This window comes from Trichosurus vulpecula, chromosome 4, assembly GCF_011100635.1.
Source record: "Trichosurus vulpecula isolate mTriVul1 chromosome 4, mTriVul1.pri, whole genome shotgun sequence".
Classification (NCBI taxonomy): domain Eukaryota; kingdom Metazoa; phylum Chordata; class Mammalia; order Diprotodontia; family Phalangeridae; genus Trichosurus; species Trichosurus vulpecula.
Window position 1 is genome coordinate 402681380 of NC_050576.1, and position 19908 is coordinate 402701287.

At 40.2% G+C, this 19908-nt stretch overlaps 1 protein-coding gene across 1 annotated transcript in view; it reads right to left on the reverse strand.

The window, feature by feature from the left end:
- Positions 1–19649, reverse strand: part of SLC9A2 (solute carrier family 9 member A2) — a 109175-nt gene extending 89526 nt beyond the window's left edge. Inside the window, exon 1 of the mRNA XM_036756065.1 lies at positions 19331–19649. Coding sequence (XP_036611960.1) covers positions 19331–19649 — 319 coding nt within the window. The remainder of the gene's footprint in view (positions 1–19330) is intronic.
- Positions 19650–19908: the final 259 nt, after the last annotated feature.

Here is a 19908-nt window from a genome sequence, read left to right on the forward strand (position 1 = left end):
CTATAAGCTCTTCCATCACTCTTGTACTGTTAAAAAAAAGGTCCCTAATTAATGAAGTGCTTCTCCCTGCCCCCTGTTCTCACAGCTGGCTTAGAAACCCTAGATATTTCCATCCAAATGTATTTCCCTCCAAACCCCCAACGTAGTTATCTAAATTGTGGCTTCTTCCAGCCTAAGCTACTATGATATGTGAATTTCATTTGAAGGAAACTAGAAACATGTGTAAAAGTAGACAAGTTCCCCTCCACTTCCTCTTTTCAGTTCTCTCCAGCTATATTTTCAGAATCTGTGTCAGCCAATTCACTAAGTTCAGGTCAATTGGCTTTTGCAACATTACCTATCAGGTTTATAATGATTTTCATCTATGCCTGCCAGATGTTTCCCTATTCAGCTCCAGGTGATGTCTCTTTTGGATAGCAAGACCCATTTAGATAACACGTGGGAATTGTGTTCCTCAACAATACAATTGTACAAAGTGAAAAAAAATTTCCTCTGTCTTCAATGAGCCCTCATTTATAAAATCATAGGACCATAAATCTATAGCTGGAGGAGTCCTAAGCGATCTAGCCTAATGCTTTCTTTTACATTTGAGGAAACTGACACCTAGAGAGGTTAAGGTCCTTACCTAAGGTCGAACAGGTTGCACAGATGTGGCAAAGACCAGATTCAAACTCAAGTTCCATTCCCCAAACTCTCCCTTTGTATCACCTCCAATCTAAAGCTATCTCTGGAGAACTTTAGGTATCTTATTTTCAAACACTGAAAGTCGATCTTGAATACTATTATCCAGTCTGGACTCACTGTTCTTTCTTTACAACTCTATTATTGGCATCTTTCTCCTACTGCTTCATGTTAAGGATGGCACAACTGTCACAAATGAAACTCATTCTGAGCAAGCTGTTGACAGCAGGTCCAAATCTCACACCTATAAAAGCAGGCTTAGCAGTACCCATGTGATTTTATAGAGCTCACAATTCATCCTGAGCTTTATGACATGGCACTACACTCCCTGTCCCCAACCAGAAGAAAAGTCACTGTTACTGATTTGAGTTCATTTAAATGACCATCATTCGACAGTACTGACTTCTAGTTCCCAGAGCATGCCGTGACAATAGCTAATGAAGAAACACTTCTATTTGACCTGGAAAGGATCAGTCTTTATAGTGGTATGAGTATGAAAATCAGAGTTTCTTTCTTCCCTCTACCCCCTTACTGCCAACGAGGCTGAGATGGCTGACCAATTAGGGTACTTCAGTTTTTATGACTCTGCCTCTATGCTTATGCTGAGTCAGGGTGTGACAATTACTTTGAATGACTTTTGATAAGCTTTCTGACCTAGATTAAACACTAATTTCACATAAGTCAATAATTGAAAGCAACTTCCAGGCAACTCTCCTAAACTGGATTTTACTGCCTGGAGCCAGCATGCTTTCATCCCTTTCAAGTTAGTGAATGGTTTACTCTTTTCTGCCAAAGTTGTCCTTAAATTATACGGATTCTTGAATGAGTCAGTGTTATGTACTAATTGGGTATGAAAATTTCTATTTATAAACAATTTACCATTTACTTAAATAGAACAACGCATGTTAATAACATCCATAAATCTTACCTAATTTAATCTTTTTCAATGAACGGGTATCAGTGTTTTGTTTTATAGTAGTCATCAGATTAGAGCAGCTAGTTGGCACAGTGGATGGAATGCCAGGTCTGGAGTCAGGAAGACCTAAATTCATATCTGACCTCAAACACTTATTAGCTGAGTGACCTAAGCAAGTCACTTAACCCTCAGGTTCTTCATCTGTAAAATGATCTGGAGAAGGAAGTGGAAGGACCACTCCAGTAGCTTTGCCAAGAAAACACCAAAAGGGGTCAAAAAGAGTTGGACATGACTGAAACAAGTGAATAACAGTCACCTGATTATTCTCTAAATGTAATATGCTAATATTAGGGGGTATAACAAAGGTTGTGTGGCATAGTAGGTACAGAGCTGGTCTTGGAAACAAGAAAACCTGGGTTCAATCCTAACTCTGACTTTTATTTGGCTATGTGACCCTCTGCAATTATTTCTTAATGTCCTAATCTGCATCTGTGAAGTTAGTTTTTTGGAGGGTGGGGGAAGTCAGGGCATTTGGGGTTAAGTGACTTGCCCAAGGTCACACAGCTGGGAAGTGTGTCAATTGTCTGAGGCCAGATTATGAACTCAGGTCTTCCTGACTCCAGGGCCGGTGCTCTACTCACTGAGCCACCCACCCACCTGAAGGCAGTTTTCTTAATCTAGGAGTCCATTATACCAATGAAATCACAGGGTCAGTACCTAAGCCCCATAATAGAGTACTGGTTCCTCAATGATAAAATGATAAAAATGGTAATCGTTATTAATTATATAATAATGATAATTAATGGTAATAGCTGACACTCACACAGTACTCTTTAATATGCATTATTTCATTTGAGCCTCATACCAACTCCATAAGGTCGGTACTCCTGTGGAATTCCTGGGGGAATATGTAATTTTGGCAGTATGGGGAACTCCTGGTGTGAGAACATCCTCCGCCAGTGCAGATACAACCTGAGTGAATCCTGTGAAGTTGTCTGAGGCACACAGAGATAAACTTGCTCAGGATCCCATAGTTTAAAACTATCAGGGCAGAATTTGAACCTAGGTTTTCTTGATTCCAAGTCCAGCATGCCATCTACTACACCGCACTGTTATTAGGTTCTGTGTAGGTATTATTACCCCCTTTTATAGATAAGGAGAGTAAGGATCAAAAAGGGAGGTCATCTGGCATCTGTAGCTGGTCACCATTACACTCCTCAAGCAGAGTACTGCAAACTTTATTCGAAATGAACTTAGAAATTCTTCTCTATTTCCCACCATAGAACTTGAAACCCAGCTGTCGCTGGGTTCTCAGTGCAGTGTTCTTCACTGTACCACCTGGGAAACAACTAGAGTTAGGGATGTCCACTTTTTCTGTATTTGTATAAAATACTGAGGCAACTGCTCCAAAAAGGTACACGTCCATTCCTACTGTCTCAATAAGTTAGGTCATCAGAATCAGCACGAGACTTATTTCTGTATCAGAGAAATATTATATCCTAATCAGGGTCTGGAACTTAATAATGCTACCAATTATGTAGTGTTTGAAGGTTTGCCAAGTACTTTATACATCTTATCTCATTTAATCCTCACAACAACCCTGTGATGTAGGTGCTATGATTGTTCCCTTACAGATAAAAAAAACTGAGGATGAGAAAGTTTAAGTGACTTACTCAGGGTCACAAGGCTGGCAAGCTGCCTTGGCAAGATTTTAACTCAGGTCTTCCTGATCTCAAGTTCAACACCCTACCCACTTGGCCACCTAACAGAACTTGAAAGAGGAATAGTTAAGTTCCTTTGATTTCCAGTTTAAGTTGATGTCATAGTCTAAGAATTAGGAAAAATCACTAAACTTTAATTAGAGATGTCTTAAAGACACTATGGATGGGTCCTTAGACCAGTCACTTAACCTCCATGTACCTCAGTTTCCTCACCTGTAAGAAGACAAATAATAATAGCCCCTACCTCCGAGAGTTGTTCGTGAGGATAAAATGAGAAGATATATTCACAAATCCCTTTGCAAACCTTGAAAGTGCTACAAAAATGACAGCAATTATTATTAATGATAATAAACTAGTAAGTAGGTAATTGATTTACACAGTGAGAATCAACTAATTATTTTCAAGGACTCAGCTCTTCTTTCACAGATGTCAAGAGCTGAATTTCTAAGTAAGAATTTTCATGGAAAAAAATTTCTGACATTGGGGAAAGAAGGGAGTAGAAGACAGAAGTGAATAAGATGCCTTTCTAATTAAACATTTAGAACTGCAGAAACTCAGAAATGGATGAGACTTCAGGAGATCATGTGGTTCAACCCCTGTTTGAACAAGAATTCCCTCTACAGCCTCCCATCAAACCACAATGGATTATTCACTATAAGGAAGAAACTGAGACCTAGCCACCATCTCTCCTAATATAATATCAGCTATCCACAAATAGAACTGTTTCCTCTCACGCCTAGCCGATCCTTGATTATAGTAGGCACTTAATAAGTGTTTGTTGGACTCAACTGAATCATTCAGAAGTGATCAATTCCCTTTTCTCAGAAATACATAATGGCTAAATTGAATCGAGCCTCCCATTCATAGCATTCTAGGGTTCCCACCAATTACCCTTCCCAGCAGCACTTAATTGCATGAATCTCTCAGTCCAGCTCAGGTCCCACTCCTTTGTTCCTGCCAGGCAAACCTGCTTATTATCAAAACCCACAACTTAGCTAAACCTGAGTTTGAACTCATACTATTCTTTATATGCATGTCTGATGGCCTGTTTCATATGATTATCATCCACATCACTTTCCTCCTTTGAAATATAGCTTATGTTTCACCTCTTTTGAGAAATTTTCCCCAGTATATGGGTGTTATACTTGTTACTAGAGAGGATGAGGGTGGTGGATTGCTTGAGCTTGGGAGTTCTGAACTGAAGTAAGAAGACTAAAGCCTATCAGTGTTGACACTAAGCCTGACACCAATATAGTGAGCCCCCTGGAAGTGGGGGGGGGGACTGGGCTGCCTAAGGAGGTCAAAACTTTTAGGCTAATCAACAGTAAGATCAAACTCCTGAGTGGACACTGCACTGGACAAGACAGGGAGAACCAAGGACAAAAAAAAAACAAAAAAAATTTCCTTCACTAATCTTGTCTTGTTATATATTCCCTATTACTCCAGAAAACCCATTAGCACCCTTGTCTGTCTCTTTGTCTTTGGCCACAATTGAGCACAATCTTTTAATCATACCTTACATAATCATAGTGCTTTATATTCTTCCAGGTGCTTTTACATTCGTCATCTCACTGAAGTCACAATAGCCCTTAGATTACTCTTAACTTTGCTATGGCCTACATAAATGCTTCCCTGAGCAAAAGTGAGTGAAAAGTGACAGACAGACTGTGTGTTCCATCGGTGTCTGTGTTTTATAGCATCAGGAAAACTAGAGAAAGGCTTCCAAACACACAGGTCAGAGCATGTATGATATATTTAAAATAAGACATGAGGAAGAAGCCTCCTATGGGCTGGGAAGGCATGGAAAAGTTGTGAAGATGTACACTGTTGAAGGAAATACATCTAAGACATTACAGCTCTATAAATCCTGGGGTGTTTAAATGTATTTATAAATAGGCAAATAAATGTTGGCTGTTTGTGGAATTAATAGAACTGTTTCTGTCAGCATTTCCTTTGCTAAAAGTATGTGTGTTCTTATGTCGTGCAGACTATTCCATTTAAGTCTCAACAACAGCAGTGCTAAAGTAGTGTTAATGAGGGACTGATTGGTATATAGGCTGGGTACACTCGGTCTATAGGATTCATTCAATATCTTCCACTGAGAATAATCAAAGTGTCATCCTTTAAGGGTATAACCATGGCATGGTACAGTACATGGGAAAGTGTGTTAGACCTGAAGGCTCTTTCCTTGGCGGAAAGAACATTGGCTTTGGAGCCAGAGGAATTTGGTTGAAATTTTGCCTCTAATTAGGCTTACTATCTGTGTGATACTGGCAAAGTCATTTGATCTCTACAGACTTCCATTTTCTTACTTGTAATAACAATAATAATAATGAATCTAACTAACATTTATATATGAAAGGCAACGTGGCAGAGTAAATAAAATACCAGACTTGGAATCCGGTAGGTCTGGGTTCAAATTCTGCCTCAGATACTTACTAGATGTAAGATCCTATATCATTTAATCTCTTTATGTGTCAGTTTCCACAGATGTACAATGAAAGGATTGGATTAAATATTAGATTCTTTCCATTTCTAAATCTGGGATCCTATCATATAATGATATGCATGCATATGATTTCATTTGGCCCCCAAAACAACACTACAAGGTTGCTGTGGTTGAATTGTTTCAGTCATGTCTGACTCTTCACGATCCTATTTGGGGTTTTCTTAACAGAGATACTGGAGTGGTTTGCCATTTCCTTCTCCAGCTCATTTTACAGATGAGGAAACTGAAGCAAACAGCGTTAAGTGATTTGTCCAGGGTCACACAGCTGGTAAATGTCTGAGGCAGTGTCTGATACTCTGTAAGGAAGATGCTATTAATATTATCACCAGAAACTAAGGATCAAAGAAGTCCTTGCCCTAGGTCATACAGCTATGAAGTGTCAGAGGAAGAATTCAAGATCAGGTCTTCCTTATTTCAAGTCCAGAACTCTATCCCATATGCTATATTGATTCCCTATAAAAAGAGGGGTAGACTAGATGATTTGGCAGATCCCTTCTAGATCTAGATTTATGGTCCTGGTACGAATCCCTCCTCAGACACTTACTAGCTGTGTGAACAGGGGTAAATAATTAAATATTTTGCAAATCTTAAAGTTCTATGTAGGGAGCAACTAGGTGGCACAGTGTATGGCACAGTGCTGGGCCTGGAGTCAGGAAGACTCATTTTCCTGAGTTCAAATCTAGCCTTGGACACTTACTAGCTGCGTAACCTTGGTTGGCCTCAGTTTCTCATCTGTAAAATGAGCTGAGGAAGGAAATGACAAATCACTCCCTTATCTTTGCCAAGAAAACCCCAAATGGGGTCATGAAGAATCAGACACCACTAAAATGACTGAACAACAACAAGGTTCTATATAAATTTAAATTATTTTGAAAGAATTCCAACAGGTACTTTTCAGGGCTAATTAAAAAAGAGTAAGTACTAATCCTTGATAAGATGAATTAGCCAGATGGAAATTACACTGGTCAAAATTTTACCTTTAAGCTTTCTCATCAATCCAGTATTCAATTAAAGAAAACTAAGGTGAGCCATGTAGTGACATAATTAAGACTCAGTTTGTCTTTCCAGCCTTGTTTCCCATTACTTCTCTTCATCTACTCTCTGACCCACTAAAACTAGAGATTTGCCATTTTTTAAACAAGCTCCACATTCTCCTGCTTCCTTTTACTTATAATGTTCCCACTACCCTGTATATACTCCCCCATTCCCTCCCCAATACTTCTCTCGTCTCTACCTACCTGAAATTCTATCCATCCTTCAATGTCCCAATGTGCCATCCTCAATGCTTTCCTGATTTCACTTTTTGCAACCTAGGTGTCATCCTAGCCTCTCACTCTCTAACCCCTCATATCCAATTTGTTGCCAAGTGCAGTCGATTCTATCTTCACAGTATCTCTTGTATCAGTCTCCTCTCTGATACTGCCACCACTCTGGCACTTAGTATGGTGCCTGGCACATAGTAGGTGCTTAATACTTACTGACTTGACTTGATTTGATGTAGACTTTTATATCCTCACACCTGGATGGCTGCAATAGCCCTCTGGTTGGTCTCCCTGCATCAAGCTTCTCAGTTCAGTCCATATCCAGTTAGCCACCAATGTGATTTTCCACAGGTCTGACCATGTCATTTTCCCCTCAAGCCCCCCATAAATAAACTTGATAGGCTCCCTATTACCTCCAGGATCAAATATAAAAATCCTCTATTTGGCTTTTAAAGCCCTTCATAACCTTCCCCCTTCTTATCTTTCACATCTTCTTACATTGTATCCCTATCCCCATACTCTATCTAGTGACACTGGTCTCCCAGCTATTCTTTGCACAAGAAAATCCATCTCCTAACTGTCCATTTTCACTGGCTTCCCCCCAATCCAGGAATGTTCTTCATCCTCATCACCATTCCTTGGCTTCCATGGCTTCCTTCAAGTTTTAGATAATATTACCATCTACAAAAAGCCTTTCTCACGCCCCCTTCATGTGTGTTCCTTCCCTCTGACATTACCTTCAATTTGAACTATATACATATACACATATATATATATAATACACATATATATACATATATATATATATCTTGTTTGAATGTGAACTCTCCCATTAAAATAAGACTTCCAGAAATTACTTTTTTTTCTTTTCTTTTCTTTTCTTTTCCTTTTCTTTTCTTTTCTTTGTGTCCCCAGTATTTAGCTTGGTGCTAACAACTTAGTAAGTGCTTAATAACAGCTAATTTTTATATGGACCTTAAAAGTTTACAAAGCATTTTACAAATGTGATCTCATTTTATCCTCACAACAACCACAGGAGGTGGGTACAATTATTGTCCTCTTTCTTAGAGATAAGGAAACTGAGGCAGATGAGGTTAAGTAACTTGCCCAAGGTCAGACTGCTAGCAAGTGTCTAGGGCCATATTTGAACTCAGCTCATTCTGGTTCCAAATCCAGCACGTTATCTACTTGGCCACCTTAATAAATTTTTGTTGACTAACCCTGCTCTCTCTCTGTGAACTCTAAGTACAACTTTTGTTCAAAATTTTGCCTTGTGATAGGGTTATTGATAGGCATGTTTTATCTCTCGTACCAGACTCTAAGCTCCTTGAGGACAAGAATCTTGTCTTATTCAACTTTAAAATGAGCTTTGAAGAACACTAGGGATTCTATGATTTGGAGATGAAGTGGTTACTCATTCTAGACATTTATGACCTGTAAAAATGGATGGAGATGGGAAATGGAAGTCTATGTATAGACCATAGCAAGTAGGAAAGTTTGGTTGGGAAGGGGGTGGAGGGGAGTACATGAAAGAATGCAACATGTGATATGTCTGCAAAGGTGGGCTGGAGACAGATAATGAAGAGCATTAAAACCAAAGGAATTTGTAGCAATGGAAAGCCAATGGAGCTTCTTGAGCACAGGTGTGCCACGATCAAACCGTGCTTTAGGAATATTAATGTGACAGCTATATAAAGAGGGGATCAGAGAGGGAGAGCATGGAAGCAGAAAGACCAATTAGGAGACTGTTGCTAAAGTCCATGAAAGGTGAGATGAAGACCTGAATTAAGGTAGTGGTTGTGTGAATGGAGTGAAGGAGACTAAGTAAACATATTTTGTGGAAGCAGAATCAACAAGACTTGAGAAGTGATTAGATACGAAGCATGAAGGAGAAGGAAGGGTATTGTCTGACTCTGAGGCTGGAAACTCATTCAGTTGGAAGGACGGCAGTGCCTTCAACAGAAATGATTAAGTAATGAAGAAGCTAAGGTTTTGGAGGAAAAGACAATGAGTTCTGTTTTAGAAATGTTGAGTTTGAGATACTTATGGTACATACGGTGGGAGATTCGTGATAAACAGTTGATATGCGGGTTTGAAACTCAGGAGAAAGAGCATGATTTCATATATTTAGATTTCAGAGTCTTATGTACAGAGATGACAGTTGAGACAACGGGAAATAAAAGGACCACCAAGAGACTATACAGAGAAAAGAAGAGATGGCCCAGCATAGAACTCCAGAATATACCTAGGCACACAAGGAAATTTACCCCACTAATCAAATATTAGTATTGGTAGAAAGGGTGGCCTATGCTAGATAGAGAGCTGGCCCAGGAATCAGGATAACTTTGACTCAAGTCCTCCCTCTGACTGTGGGACCTTTTGCAAGCCACGTGGCTTTACCCCAGACAACTTTCTTAAGATTTCAGGTTGCAGAGCCTATGATGATCTGCATAGGAGTCGCCTCATTGAGATTCTCTATATCAAAGAAATCACAGGTTCTCCCCCTTCTGAAAAAGAATGGTGCTATTATTTATATCATTAACAGCAGCAATGATATCTTTGTTATTCAGGTGGTCTATCAATCAGTTAATAACATTCATTGAGGGCTGGAGACTTGAAGAGAGCACAGAAGACATGGTTATTGCCATAGAAAAGTCCAAAGGCTTATGGGAGACAGAAGACAAGTAACAGTGGTAGTGCTGATGATGACAATGATGATGATGACAATGATGGTGAAAATAACAGAGGCAGCATGGTGTACTAGAAATAGCAGTAGACTTAGAATCACGAAATCTGTTTCTTAGACCCAGCTCTGCCATTTTTAGCTGTGAGACAGTGAGTAACAATTTTCTATGATTCAGTTTCCTTATGAATAAAATGGAGTTCATCATATCAACTGTGCTTCATTCACAGGGTTCTAAATAATTTCAATATTAGATAACATATATGAAAAGTTATATAACTTTGAGGTATGATTATATGAATGATAGCTCTTATTTGGATAGCTCCTTTAGGTTTTTCCAATTATTTTGTACACATATATATGTGTATGTGTGTGTATATATATGCATATACACATATTATATACACACACATATATACATACAAACTTTTATATGTGTATATCTACATGTGTGTATACATGTATTTGTGCATATGTGTGTTGACAGATACATGCCTATTTTTACACCTAAAGAAAGTGAGGTACAGAGAGGTTAATGAATTTAGCCAAGGCAAAATAGGTAAACTAATGACTCATTAGAAACTAAGACTTCCTTTTTGATCCAGAGATTTTTTCCCCAAAGCTTGACCATTGATACTTAAAACTAGTAAGCTACCTTCTTATTTCTCCAATTGCAAGAATATGGCTGGGGAAAAACAGGAAGAATCATCTCCATCTCTGCTCAGTAGGATTAACAAAGTGGCTCTTTAAGAATTACTGTGTCCCATAGATAGCAGAAACAGACCACTTGGATTTACTCTTATCATTAGTTGTGAAGGTCCTACCTGATACTCTATAAGCATTAATATATTTTTTAAAAATACTAGGAAAATACCATATAAATTTGCATAATTATCACTGCCCACAAAAAGGAACCACATTAGGCAGTTCTATCACCATATCTCATTCTTATTTACTGTTTAAATCTGCATTTTACTTAGAATCATAAAATGATAGCTTTAGAAGAGGTCTTAGAGATCATCCAGAGCAACCTACTAATTTTCTAAATATGTATCTAAAATGCAGAAGTTTCAAAATTCAGAAAGGTTATAAGGCATGTCCAACTTACATAGGTAGTTAGTGGTAGGCTCAGGAGCAGAACTCAGAGCCTTCTGACTCCTAGTGATGAACTTTACAGACCCCACCTGATCAAGAGCAATCCTACCCTCTCTTTGGTTATCTGTGTTTTTTTCCCAATGTAATTAAAATCCTCCATACTCCTGCTGTCCTTAGCTTTTCTCACCAGCTTATCTTGAGCTTTACAATTTGGGGCACTATTCTCCATCATAAACTCTTAACATAAAGCGGTCCTTTCACTCATGATTTCTATCATTTCCTTATTGGTGAGTATCAAAACTAGAACAGAATTCCCTGTTTTGATTCAACCATCTTTTGAAAAGGGTAATTATCATTAAAGCAAATCAAAGAATTATTAGCTGTTCTGCTTTAGAGAGGAGAGCCCTAGCAGATGTCTGAATAATTCAAGTTTCCCATCAGTGCTATTGTATAACTTTGCATCAGGCTTGTGATTTGTTGGTGATTTGTTTTCATCTGTTTCTTCCTTCTGTCAAGGTGGTCTATAATATATATTCCACTGACAATATCATTATGATTTTTGCCTCCATTGATCTTTCGCCAAATATTCTTCACCACTTTTCCCCATCCCAGTTCTTGGATTACCTTATACAAGTTCATCTCTTTCATATGCAATATTACCCCACCTCCAATCCCTTCCACACATACACTGGCATTCAATTTTAATCCAGTTTGAATAAGGTATCCCTTTTCTAGGAGGGAAATCAGCCTACACTTTACAAACCAAAGTTCAAATTCTGTAACTGTTGCAACAATCTGCTAGCAGCTGCTGTATGGGTGTAAGACCCACCAACAACCAGCACACAGAAAGCTGCCAACACAGGTTCTTTTGATCTGCTTTACTAAGGAAAGCAACGTTAAGGTTAACAATCTCAATTTAATCAAACATACAAATATCATTCACTCAGCTCAGGGGGAAAAGCCAGCATCCTGAACTTCAGAGCAAACACAAACAAATTACAAACATCAACAGACAGATCTTATCTGATTCAAATCTCGATTCATAGTTACCAATTTAACAAAGTCCCAACACCTGGGTTTACAAGCTGGTTGGCTCTTAACTACAGCTGCCCAGAGTCTCCATATCAGCACTCCGCCAAGAGTGAGAGCCCTGGCAAATAGCTCTGTTCTCTCTTTTTATACACTCTAGTCGTGCTCAAACATCATCTGAGCTAACAGAACTTAGGCTCCTACTATTGGCTCTGGTCTTAGCAACTCCCCTTAGGATGTTGGGGGCTTCACACCCACATAGGTTTAAGCACCTAGTAGATAGAAGTTTGGGCCTGGAACCTTGCACCTAGTAAGGCTCAAAGACACTTAATCATTTTAAAACAGTAAGAAAGCGCCAACTTAATTAATATCACATTCCACCCCTTCCAGGTTCCATGGCATAACAAAATCTAAATTAAATGGCCATGGATCCTGGAACAAATAGAAGCATTATACACTGTGACCCAATCAAGCAGGAAACTAAAACATCATTCGTAACAAAACTAAACATACCATTCAGTGTCATTCCCAGATACTTGTTTACAATACAACCCTGATCCACCTCTAGGTCCCAGTGACTTAATCTCTTCAATCAATCATTCCCAAAATACTTGTTTACAATTCAAATTTCACCCCTAGGGGGTGAAGCAAGTTAATCTCTTCAATTAATCAGGGAATTATAACAAACATATCATTCAGTATTATCCCCCAAAATACTTGTTTACAATACACCATGATCCACCTCTAGGTCCCAGCAAGTAATAATCTTCTTTAGTGAATACAAAGTGTCCAAGTAAAGTACTTCTTGAGCAACGGGTCCTTTTACACACACCAAGGCTTCCTCCTAGTACCCTCAGGCACAGGCATGCTTTAGTTAGTAAAGTCCCAAAGCAAACAAACAAACAAAAAAGTCCAAATAAAGTTCTCTTGGGGATATGTCCTTCTCCCCACACTGTCACTGCAGGCTTCCTCTTGGCACGCAAAGTCCCAACTCAAAGACAAAGTCCCAACAAAGTTCTGTTGGGGGTCTCTCCTCTCCATGCTGTTCCAATTGCTGCTTCCAAGTCCTGAGGGGTGGCTGGGCAATAAAGCCAACTGGGTGGGGTTCCTGGGGGTCCAAAGCACTTCCCCCACCCCACCATAAACAAATCCACCCCTCCTTCCTGGTCCCAAACAGGCCCAGGGGGAGGCTGCAAAAAGGCACACTTATCTCCTTACTGCAAAGTTTCCATCTTGCCCCAGGGCTGAATTCCAAGCTCCTGGGTTCCTGGTCTTCAACTTCGGCTGGCCCAACCTGGCTTCCGCTGGAATCCCTATGTAGGTGGTTCCCCACCTTTGCGCTCACCTCACCAAAGTCGGCTAGAAGGCAGCTCACTGCTCTCACATTTCCAAAGTTCTCATGCAGGCAGTCTTCTGCTCCGTCTGGGTCAATATGTCGGCAGCCACTGTCCACTTCTTCTTTCTCCTTACCAGCCGCTCCTGCCAAATCTGCATGAAGGACATTCTCTGATATTTTTCTCAAGTCTGTATGAAGGCAGTTCTCTGCTTCTGTTCCAAAACTCCTCATACACTATAGTGTCAAAACATTCACCCTTTCAGCACAGTCCTCCGGAGCCAGGCTTATCAACTTAAGCCCTAGGAAGGAGGGATTATCTTCCAGGGGCCCTGCTCTGGGCTCCTGGAAACCACTGGCCTGTTTTCCTTTAGGCCTTTGTTGCTCCTGGGGCTCCACAGAACCATGGACTCCCCAAGTACAATGAGCAATTCAAAAACTGGGAAACATTCAACCAGCCCAATACCCCGAAATGCCATACTTTCCTTTTAAAATGCACATCCTGCCACGACTATGCCATTTGTTGCAACAATCCGGCTAGCAGCTGTTGTGGGGGTGAAAAACCAACCCAAGTCCAACAAGGAGAACGCTGCAAGCCCAGGTTCTTTTGATCTGCTTTACTAAGGAAAGCAACATTAAGGTGTTAACAATCTTACTTTAATCCAGAATACAAATATCATTCACTCAGCTCAGGAGGAAAGGCAGCACCCTGAGCTTCAGAGCAAAGACAAACAAATTACAAACATCAACAGACAGATCTTGTCTGATTCAAATCTCGATTCATAGTTACCAGAGTTTAACAAAGTCCCAACACCTGGGTTTAAAAGCTGGTTGGCTCTTAACTACAGCTGCCCAGAGTCTCCACATGAGCACTCCGCCAAGAGTGAGAGCCCTGGCAAATAGTTCTGTTCTCTCTTTTTATACACTCTAGTCATCCTCAAACATCATCTGAGCTAACAGAACTTAGGCTCCTACTATTGGCTCTGGTCTTAGCAACTCCCCTTAGGACGTTGGGGGCTTCACGCCCACATAGGCTTAAGCACCTAGTTGATAGGGGTTTGGGCCTGAGACTTTTCACCGAGTAAGGCTCAATCAAAGATGCTTAATCATTTTAAAACAGTAAGAAAGTCCCAATTTAATTGATATCACAGTAACTTAAGGCAGTTATAATACAGACAACTCTTAAGTAAAGTCTCCAAAGAAAAGTGTACACTTACAATTTTAACTCTAATAATTAGGAGTGATGTAAACTGAAATGAGAAGTAAAAAGGCAGCCTTCTTCAGAGTGAGCAACAGGCTGCCCTTAGAGTCAAGAACACATGAGTTCAAGGGTTGCTTTTAATACATTCTGGATGTATGAGCTTGGAAAAGGCATTCAACATCTAAGTAATCCCTAAGATGAAAGAGAAAAGGTGCTATCCTAAAAGAGAAGAGGGAATTTTCTTATCATGAATTCCCTGTACCAATAAAATCAGACATCTGGTCAATCATTGAAGTAGTAGCACGACCAACATCAAAAAAATATTTAGAAGGTAAGATGAGCTAATAGATTGAGATTTTCTTTCCTGGTAAAGACTACAAAAATTTTCAGAGATTTCTAAGTCCATTATCATTGACCTTATAATGTCAAAGTTTAGTTTTGCACAGAGTTTACAAGGAAAATTGATGTCATTTTTATATGAAAAGTACAGATTATGTTTAAACTCAAGCTTTTTCAATCTATATATGATCACAGGTTTACAGCTGAAAGGAACCTTAGAAATCAAGAAGCCCAATTCCCTTATTTTGCCAAGGAGAAAATTGAGGTCCAAATACAATAATTACCTGCTAGAGATCACACGGGTAGTGTCTGAGGCAGCATTTGAATCTAATCCTCAGGACTCAAAGTCCAGTACTCTATCCACTACTCAATGTATTTCTAAATAGGAAATATATTTTGCCAGAAGACAAAACAACTCAAAATAAAGACGTATTATTCCATTTTTTCCCTCACAAATAAACTCTATTGTCTTAGGAAGGCTTGAATTCTGATCTTTCAAATAGTATGCTGAGTTCAATTGAGTAAAAGTATTTTGAATACCAACACTAGACACTAATAATACTTAACAAAAAACACATCCAGGCTTTTAAATAATTCTCTTATAGGATTATTGAACTATAACACCCATCCCAATACTCCCCTCATTTTAGAAATGAAAAAACATGGCCTGAGTAGGTTCAATACCTTGTCCAAGGTCACACAGATAGTAGGCAGGATTTGAATTTAGGTGTTCAACTCCAGAGCTAATGTTCTTCCTGCAATAGCACACAGCCTTTCTTTGGACAAATGAGTTCCATAATAGACACCGTTTCAACATGCCACCTATTTATACTTCAGTTCTCTCATGTTTTCAAAGGACATGTAAGTTTCAGTACATCACATCATATATGATAAAGGTATCCAGATGTCACAATTGCTTGAGTTTGTAAATTTTTTCAAGTTTTACAAAATACTTTCTTCACAATTTTGTTAATGAGGAGGGATGGAAACAAACATTTATTAAGCACCCACTATGCTGTTCTAAGTGCTTTACAAGTATTATCTATCCAATCTCTACAACAACTCACATACAGCAGCTAGGTGGCGAATTTAGGGTTAGCACGCAGCCTGGAGTCAGGAAGACTCACCTTTCTGAGTTCCTATCTGGCCTTGGACACTTACTAGCTGTGTTGACCCTGGGTAAATTACTTAATCCTGTTTGCCTCAGTTTCCTCATCTGTGAAATGATCTGGAGAAGGAAATGGCAAACCACTCCAGTGTCTTTGCCAAGAAAACTCCCAAATGGGGTCAGAAAGAGTAGGGTATAACTGATATAACTGAACAACAACTATGCCAATCCAAGTGCTTTACAAATATTATCTCATTCAACTTTTCAATCTCTGAGATGTAGATGCTATTATTATCCCCACTTTATACTTAGAGAAACTGGGGCAACGGGAGGTCAAATGACTTTCCAAAGATCACACAGCTAGTCTAAGTATCTGAGGCTGGATTTGAGCTCTGGTCTTCCCAATTATGGGGCCAGCACTCTAGTGGTTGTGCAATCTAGTTACTCCAAGGAAATTCAAGTATTTTTATCCCTATTTATAGGTGAGGAAATGGGACTAAGAGAAATCTTGACTTGTCCAACTCTCCACTCTAGTAGGAGGTGGAGTTGTAATTTGAACCTTGTATTTTGCCCCTAAATCCACTTAACATAAAAATGAGACTAAGTATATAGCGGTGATTTATTGTTGTTGTTCATCCTTGGTTCTACAAGAGGACCAATGACACCATGAGGGTGAGTAGTGAATTGTATGAGTCTAAAGAGTCACACCACCCTTCTAGCACCAACGTTCAAAACATTGGAGAATTAGGTTGTATCTGGTTCAACGCTAGAAATAACAGCTTGTCCAGTCATCATGAGAACCTAAACATAGACTCTAAATGACTGGGTGAATGATTTGAGTGGGTAGCAGACATATCCCACAGTACTAGGGTGGTCCTACTTAAAACCATCCAGAAAGTTAGGAAACATTCTATATTCTACTAGGGCATATGTATGAGGTGAGGGGCTCAGCTCAAGGCAAAGCTGTAGCACAAGTGGACTGTTAGGCAGGATCGGGAGAAAACACCTGAAAGATGTGCTTCTCTGCCTTTAGAACTAACCTCTGTACTTGAAGCTCAAGATCTCTCACTCAACCCCCTGACAAATCCAAACTCAGCTGCCTAAGAATTCCTTGGAGAGAGCTGAATAGCCCCTGGCAAAAATTTTCTTTTTTAAGATTCAGGGGAGGAGAGGAGATCAAGGCAACGAAATGAATTAGGAATTTGAGGCAAATCAGATATAGGAAATAGATGGGACAACAAATATATAACTTGAGAAAAGAAAAAATGAAAGATATAGTCACTGCTAATATTAGGAAAGAACTTAACAAACGAGAAGCACCTCCATGTAACTGGGCTCACAGAAATCAGGACAACCTGGTTGGACATCCTATCTCTGACATACTGCCTTGGTGACCCTGGGCATGTTCCTTAATCTCTCATTGCCTCAGGGAAGTCTCTAAGACAGCTTATTAAAAATGAGTGGCTGATTTGTATTAGTGAAGGAAGTTTTCACACTGGGGCATTCTTTCTCAGGTGAAATCACTACTCATACTAATGCTGCCTAAATATTTTAATAAACAAGATACATAACAAAAGAGAAAATACCATGAACGTAAAATCCAAGAGGCGAAAAGAAACATCAGGCAAGTCCAAGAAGCTAGGTCACAGAGCAAACAGGCTGGAAGAAGGTTAAGATTAATTGAGAACTAAGAAAAACCTCAGAAAATATAGGGAAAGGGAAAAACAACCTGAGATGGAAATATAAACAGGAAGTAATGGAAATACTGAAGCGAGGAGAACCCAAGCCTGCAAAGGCACAGGGACAAATAAGAAATGGCAGGTGTATAAAGACTTGCTTAATCCTACACACATACACATAATTTCTAATAATGTATATATTTGTTTAGTAAGTAGGGGAAGTATTTAGTCCTTCATGTGGTATTTTCTAAAGAATTTAAAAGTAGTCAATTAGTAACAATACTATCACACAACCCCTGTTATCAAATGATATGTCTCTCCAGGTCACCATTAATGGACTCTCTTTTAAAACTCTTATTCCTCTTATCCCAGTAGAAAACAATGAGAGATTCATGTATCTACAGCTAGAATGGAGGTCTGAGGCCTTCTAGTCCAACCTTCTCACTTTATGAATGAGGAAACAGAGGCCAAGAGAAGTTAATTCACCTAACTGCCTAAGGTCATACAGGTAATCAAGATCAGAGTCAAGATTTGGGCCCAAGATTCTGGGTCTAACACTGTAATAATGTCTCATTTGTATAGTACTGGAAGATTTACTTATCTTAGAACCCGAATTGTTGAGAGATCTTTGAGTCCATGAAATCAACCCCCCCCCTCACTTTTCTGATGAAGAAACTGAGGCCCCAGGAGGTTAAGTGACCTGCAGAGGGTCACACAACTGATTACTAACATGGGATTTGAAGAGAGGTCTTCCTGAATCTAAATCCAGTGCCTTATCTACTGTCCTCATAATAACTCTATAAAGCAGGAAGTACAGGTGTTATAATTTCCCCCCACATTACTGATGACTGAGGTTAAATTACTTACTCAGGGTTATACTGCTAATACCTATCAGACTGGGGTGTGTAACTTTCTGCTCTCAAATCAGTATTCTTTCCATTTAATGGACTAGAAATAATATTTGCCAATTTATTTTATATTTAAAGCAAAATTAAAGTAAGGGTGCAACTGAAAGTAAAAGGGTTATGTATTCAACACATTATTGCATAGTTTATTTTTTTTAATGAAGGTGACAAAAGTCTGTACAGTCACTCCTTCCTAAGGAGACTTAAAGGTTTACTGCCAGGGTAGTAAAAGCTAAAATAAGCACAGCTTCCTTGGGTCACCTCTCTTGGAGTGCCCTAACGAATGTTGGCTTCAGAGAAGAGGGAGTAAGAGTTCATTTTCATTTGTGCAGTTCCTGTGTCGCTGGTACCTTTCCATGCATTTCATTAGTCGCCTACAGCAGGTACCATGTTACCTCCTCTCAGGCCATCAGGTTTAAAAAATTTAACTCAAGTACTTTTCCTTAAAGTAACACTGATAAAAGCCCACTTTCTGGATCCTCCAAGATACAGCTACACGTTTTTGAAATCAGCTTTACTTTCAGATCGTTTTGATTTTTGTTTGTTTTCAAGACAGAATTAACTACTGACCTATATTTTATACAATTTTGTCTTCATCCTCCTCCACTCCTGTCCAATGTGCACGTAATACCAATGTTAAAAAAAATGCTCTGGCTTCATGTTCCTTTCTCACACAATGAGCCTCCCATATCTGTTACAGTTACTTTAAGGGGAGATAGAAGTAGACGCTTCCACCCACACACCTTCGCGCAGCACCCCTGACTCCCAGACACCCGATTAGTGCCCTCTTCCGCATTCCCTCTCTGGTCCCCAACCTGGCTATCCAGCCTTTCTCCAAGGATCCCCACCAGGGGGACCAAGTCACTCACCGATCTTTGCCAAGGAAGCCAGCAGTATCCAGAGGGTAATCTCGAAGGGAATCTGCACATGGGGATAATCCAGGGTAAACACCGGCAGCCGGCTCTCCTCGAAGGGGGTTGTTCCCGGGGCCACCACGCTCCCGGGGCTGGCGGGGACCGGACTGGTCCCCATCACCCCCGGGGCGGTCAGCAGGTTTTCCGAAAAGGCAGAGACTGGACAGGCCACCTGCAGCAACAGCAATAGAAGCAGCGGCAGCAGCGGCAGCAGCGGAGGCGGTGCCGGTGGCGGAGGCGCCCGGAGGCTCCGCCCGATGACCCCGGGGTCCATCAGTGTCCAGCCCGTGTGACACCAGGGAGGCTCGGCGCTCTCTCTCAGTTGTGCGTCTTAGCGCACCGCACCCGGGCAGTCTGTGCCCATGAGGCCCCAAGGACTCCTAGCGCTGAGTTCCAGGGGAAGCCACCTGCTGCTGCCGCCGGGCGCTGCTGCCACCTCGGAGGAGGCCACCTCCTTGGCCCACCGGGCTTGAACTGATCCCCGCTTGGGGCCAAGCAACTGAAATGATCGTGCCTCCGCGTACCCTGGGAGC